A 4,981-nucleotide genomic window follows, 5' to 3' on the forward strand; every position below is an offset into this window, starting at 1 on the left:
AGGTGAGAATCCCTGCATAAATACACCAATATCCTAACTTAAAATTCAGTGAAAAATGTCCACTTGGTCTGCTGTATTACAGACTAACTCATGGCAATTTCTCTTTCAGAATCCATCACAAATGGACTGAACTTCCAATTCAGACTAATTATGTTCATAGCTCCTGTTCCCCAGGTTCCTCAACTAAGGTTACCTTGAGAAACTGGAAACAGTATTTTTCCAAAATAGACTTGACTTCTAATTAACCCCAAGACAAAGTCTTTAGGGCAGTAGATCAAGCTTCAGGAGTCCAATAATCACAGTATATGCTTCTAATAATCACTTCCCATGTGATACTAAGAACTGCATGAACCAGAACTTCTCAAGATCGTGACTTCGGCTGGACAAGCTGAGAGTCCTGATGGATAGGGGAGGCTACCTCTGTTGATGCAGATGACAGCTTCTGTCTCAAGGCAGATTCATTCTCTTCTGCTGTAATTTCCTCAGGTTCTGGTCTTTGGCTTATTCCTAATGGGTTCCCAGATACTGAATACCTGATTCTGTCCGAATTGAAAGGAGGAGAGAAATGTAGGTACTTGCTGAGCAGTGGGAATATTGCTCTAGTTTGGGGCTTTGTGGGGTAGACCTGAGTGAAGGCTAGTGCTTGTGAACACTTTCCCCCATTACAATTCTGGCAAGTGGCAGGGTTAAGAAGGAGAACCAGGGGCTGCTTTTAACTCCAGGTACTAAAAGTGATTTGGCATGCTCCATGTTGTTCTCTAAATTTTTCTTCATGATTATACTGGGTCATTTTAGTTCCCAGTTAGATTTTCCTTTCTTCTTTCTTACTTTTTTTTCTTCTTCTTTTTTAAGATTGGTTGATTTATGGATCAAATGAAATAATACTTATCAAATCTCTACTTCTCTTTCTACTGTCTACTCATGGATGTATGATTTTAGCTATAACTGAAAAATGATACAGTATTTAACCTCCATTTTAATAAGGCAAATTCAGGATGTTCATGTGTACTTAAGAATATAAAAATTCCACTTCTTTACTATCTGAGGCTGCCTACATAATTTCTCCCAGCTAATAGATTGATGCATTTCTTAAGATAAATTTAATATCTCACAAGTATTACACCTGAAAAACATATAGATTTGCCCGCTTTTGAGGTACACAGTATCCTCAAATATTGAGCCCCTATTTAAATCTAAACTACATAAAATCCCTGTGGAGTATCTAAGAAGTTAGAAAAATAAGTTGGGAAGTGTCATCTCTAAGGATCATAACCTGAATTCCATCCACAGGCTCTAGAAAATTATAAGGGGACTTTCAGGGTCATCTAACTAGAGAATGTTGGAGTCCATGAGTTGAAAAGGTTCTTGAAAGTAAGTACTCAGCTGTTACCCTAAGTCAAATCTCTTTCTGTAAGATATCATGCAAGAAGCCTCTTCTTAAATACTTTCCATGCATCTTAACAGTTTTTTACAGTTATTGACCTGTCCCCTTTAATTTTAAAATAAGGAGACTGAATATCCAAGTTAAGTACTTTGCCCAAAGTCACACAAAGCTAGACCTAAAATATAGATCTTCTCAGTCCAAATTCAGGGATCCTTTACCTTAATCTTATAGCCTGTGGGTATTTGGCTGGAAGCTCTTTTTATTCTTCTGCTCTTATACCTTTCTATCCATAGTACTGATATAACACACTGTGGTGGTCTTTGATGTCTTCTTGAGCAGATGGGGGCTGCCTTCTCAGCTATACTGTGCCAGTGAGTCTCCATACACCATGAAAAGGGCAAATATATCAATCATACAACTCATTTAGACTGTGGGGTTATATTAACAGTATGTAAAAATCCACTTAACTGAAAAACGCTGTCCTCATGGGTCTGAGTGACAAAAACTCCAAACAGTTTTTTTTTTCAGTATTGGGTAGATCCAGGCAGTCTTTCAGAATCAGGTAATTCTAACTTCTGTGGTCTACTCTACAATTCATAGACAGTGGAGTGAGGATATAGTGGGGATTAGACATGGGTTAGCTGAAAGGAGATCCAGAAAAATCTTGGAAAATTGACAAGACAAGGATAAGCAATGACCATAAATTTAGATTTCTTTCTGTGTCTTGGAATAGATGGAAATTCATATGTCCAGGTGGAAGTGTTATATAGTGAAACTATCTAATTAGTCTGCCTTTCTTGATATAGAAAACATATAACTAGTATACATATACATATGTATATAATGAGGATATACATGGTATACACATTCTTCATATTTACATATATAACAGAAATATATTTATAGTTACAGAGTGAAAAATTCCTATTATCTGTGCTAAAGAGCTTTAAAGCAAGTGTATGTGAGTATCCTAATACTAACTTCAAATAAATGAAAATTATAACTACTAAGTTGAGGACTAGTTTCTAGTAATTAAGAAAGAACAAAAATTATCTTTAAATTCTAGGAATAGATACAAAGAGTTTCAGAAGTTTCCAATCATTTAACTTAGGGTCTAGAGAACTAAGGTTTGCTGTTGACTAGAAAAATGCAAAAAAAAAAAAACAAAAAAAAAACCTGTGGTAGCAGATTCAAATAATTCTTCAACACAAAGTGATGTAAAAGTTATACAAATATACTGAAAAGTATATAAACAAACACTGGACACATCCAATACATGCTAGGTGATTTTGTATCCAGAGAATACTTTCTTACTTCTTAGGCTTGGTCAGTGGGAAACACACCCATGAAAAGTTATCTTCTATAAGGCCAAAAAATAACTTTACAAATAATCCTTTTTAGCAGTTTGCAAACTGTATTTAGCAGCAGAATATTCAAAAAGAATTTTATTGACATAATAATATATAAAAGATATAAAGCTTATGGTTTATGTCAGTGGTAGGAATCTCGAAAACTGCCTAGTTTTCCCATTCTCTCTCGCTTTCTGTGACAAGGTCTTGGTCATTTTTTGCAAAACTATTTTTCTGAGTTTCTCTGAGGCATCTATAATGGGAAAAGTGAAGGGTGTTGTAAAATGTAACAAAGTTAATGAGTCTCTCTCTTTTTTTAAGCCAACTTAGTGACTCTTGTCTTCCTGAAAAAGAATATTTTTTTAAACTAATGTTATCATCTGTTCTATCCTTGGCTCAGTGCTCTAGTTTGTGGATCCTCCAGAAGTGTTTCTAATTGGTCTATCGTTGGTCATTCTGTTAGAAATAACACTAAAAGCTTTTTTCTTTTTTTCTTATTATTTTGGGTATTGACATAAAATTGTTGTAATGAATACTGACATAAGGTATATGACATTCTTACTACATATCTTAGCATATACTAAGTTGTCAATTAATACAGATTCCTTCACACCTTTGTTCAGCGATTGTCCAATTCTTCCTCTCCCTCCCCATTTTATGGTTGATAAACTGAAGTTCACATGCTGTATCTCAATATTACTCATTCTTTCAGTCCACTTTCTGATCATGCTTAGGTAGCTGAAATTAACCATATTTTTCACTTTTGGAGAGCTGGTTTCCTTAGGCTTGTAGTGAGCAAGAAAATCAAAATAAACCATAAGTAAGATACAAGGGAAAATTATCAGATAATGTTTTAATCCTTGGCTAGAGAGATAACATGTCCTTGGTATTGGAAAAAAGTCTGCTAATTGGTTGTCAGTTATTCTGTTCCATATTTAGCCTTAATTCTTATTTTGGCAGATATATTTGGAGGAAATGAATGAGTTCCACCAAACATTTGGAAATGCCTGCCACCTGTAGGCTTTGTGCTGAGTTCCCTATTTCTCCCTCCCTGGACCCTGGCCTCTGGCTCTGGCTCTCCTATAAAACAGTGACCATGGAGTGGGTCAATGAAACCTCAGTGAGAGAGTTTTTCTTCCTTGACTTCTCATCTCTGGCTGAGCTGCAACAGCTGCTCTTTGTTGTCTTTCTGCTTCTGTACCTGTTCATGCTGGGCACCAATGCCATCATCATTTCTACCATTGTACTGGACAGAGCCCTCCATACACCTATGTACTTCTTCCTTGGTGTCCTCTCCTGTTCTGAGACTTGCTACACCTTCATCATTATACCCAAGATGCTGGTTGACCTGCTGGGCCAGAAGAAGACCATCTCCTTCCTGGGCTGTGCCATCCAAATGTTTACCTTCCTCTTCCTCATCTGCTCTCACTCCTTCCTGCTGGCAGCCATGGGTTATGATCGTTATGTGGCCATCTGTAACCCTCTGCATTACACAGTGCTCATGGGTTATGGGGGGTGTTTGGGACTTGTGGCGGCTGCCTGTGCCTGTGGCTTCACTGTCTCAGTGGTCATCACCTCCCTGATATTTGGCCTGCCATTCCACTCCTCCAACCATCTCCATCACTACTTCTGTGATATCTCTCCTGTCCTCAAGCTGGCATCTCATCACTCTCACCTCAGTCAGTTGGTCATATTCATGCTTGGTGTGTTTGTCTTGGTTATTCCACTGTTACTTATCCTGGTCTCCTATATCCACGTCATCTCTGCCATTCTAAAAATCCCATCCTCTGTTGGAAGATACAAAGCCTTCTCTACTTGTGCCTCCCATCTCATTGTGGTAACTGTTCATTATGGTTGTGCCTCTTTCATCTACTTAAGGCCCAAATCCAATTACTCTTCAAGTCAAGACACCCTAATATCTGTGTCTTATACCATCCTCACTCCATTGTTCAATCCAATGATTTACAGTCTGAGAAGTAAGGAATTCAAATCAGCCCTTTGAAGAACAATGGTCCAGACTTCATGTCCTACTAATTAAAGAGCCAATTTTTCACTATTCAGTTAACTGTATGCATTTTATGTGCCAGGTAACACGTGTGCTTTCACACAGTTTCTCATTTAAGTGTAGAACTCACACTGTACCATAAAGATCTTTTACATATTAGGAGAATAAGGCTCAGAGAAGTTAAGATATTTTGAGTTTCTACCATCAGTGATCTCTAAGAAGGTTATGCAAATGTAGGAAAGA

At 37.3% G+C, this 4,981-nt stretch overlaps 1 protein-coding gene across 1 annotated transcript; it reads left to right on the top strand.

The window, feature by feature from the left end:
- Window positions 1-3,829: 3,829 nt before the first annotated feature.
- LOC112403483 (olfactory receptor 10K1) lies at window positions 3,830-4,735 on the top strand. The gene has a single exon (XM_024750965.1). The coding sequence runs from the start codon at window positions 3,830-3,832 to the stop codon at window positions 4,733-4,735; it is 906 nt and encodes a 301-aa protein (XP_024606733.1).
- The last annotated feature ends 246 nt before the right edge of the window (window positions 4,736-4,981 follow it).

This window comes from Neophocaena asiaeorientalis, unplaced genomic scaffold (genome assembly GCF_003031525.2).
Source record: "Neophocaena asiaeorientalis asiaeorientalis breed wild unplaced genomic scaffold, Neophocaena_asiaeorientalis_V1.1 scaffold315, whole genome shotgun sequence".
NCBI classification, from domain to species: Eukaryota; Metazoa; Chordata; class Mammalia; order Artiodactyla; family Phocoenidae; genus Neophocaena; species Neophocaena asiaeorientalis.

What these genes read in the sequence shown, in the direction of transcription:
- LOC112403483 (XM_024750965.1), top strand. Translation starts at nt 3,830, where the DNA reads ATGGAGTGGGTCAATGAAACCTCAGTGAGAGAGTTTTTCTTCCTTGAC.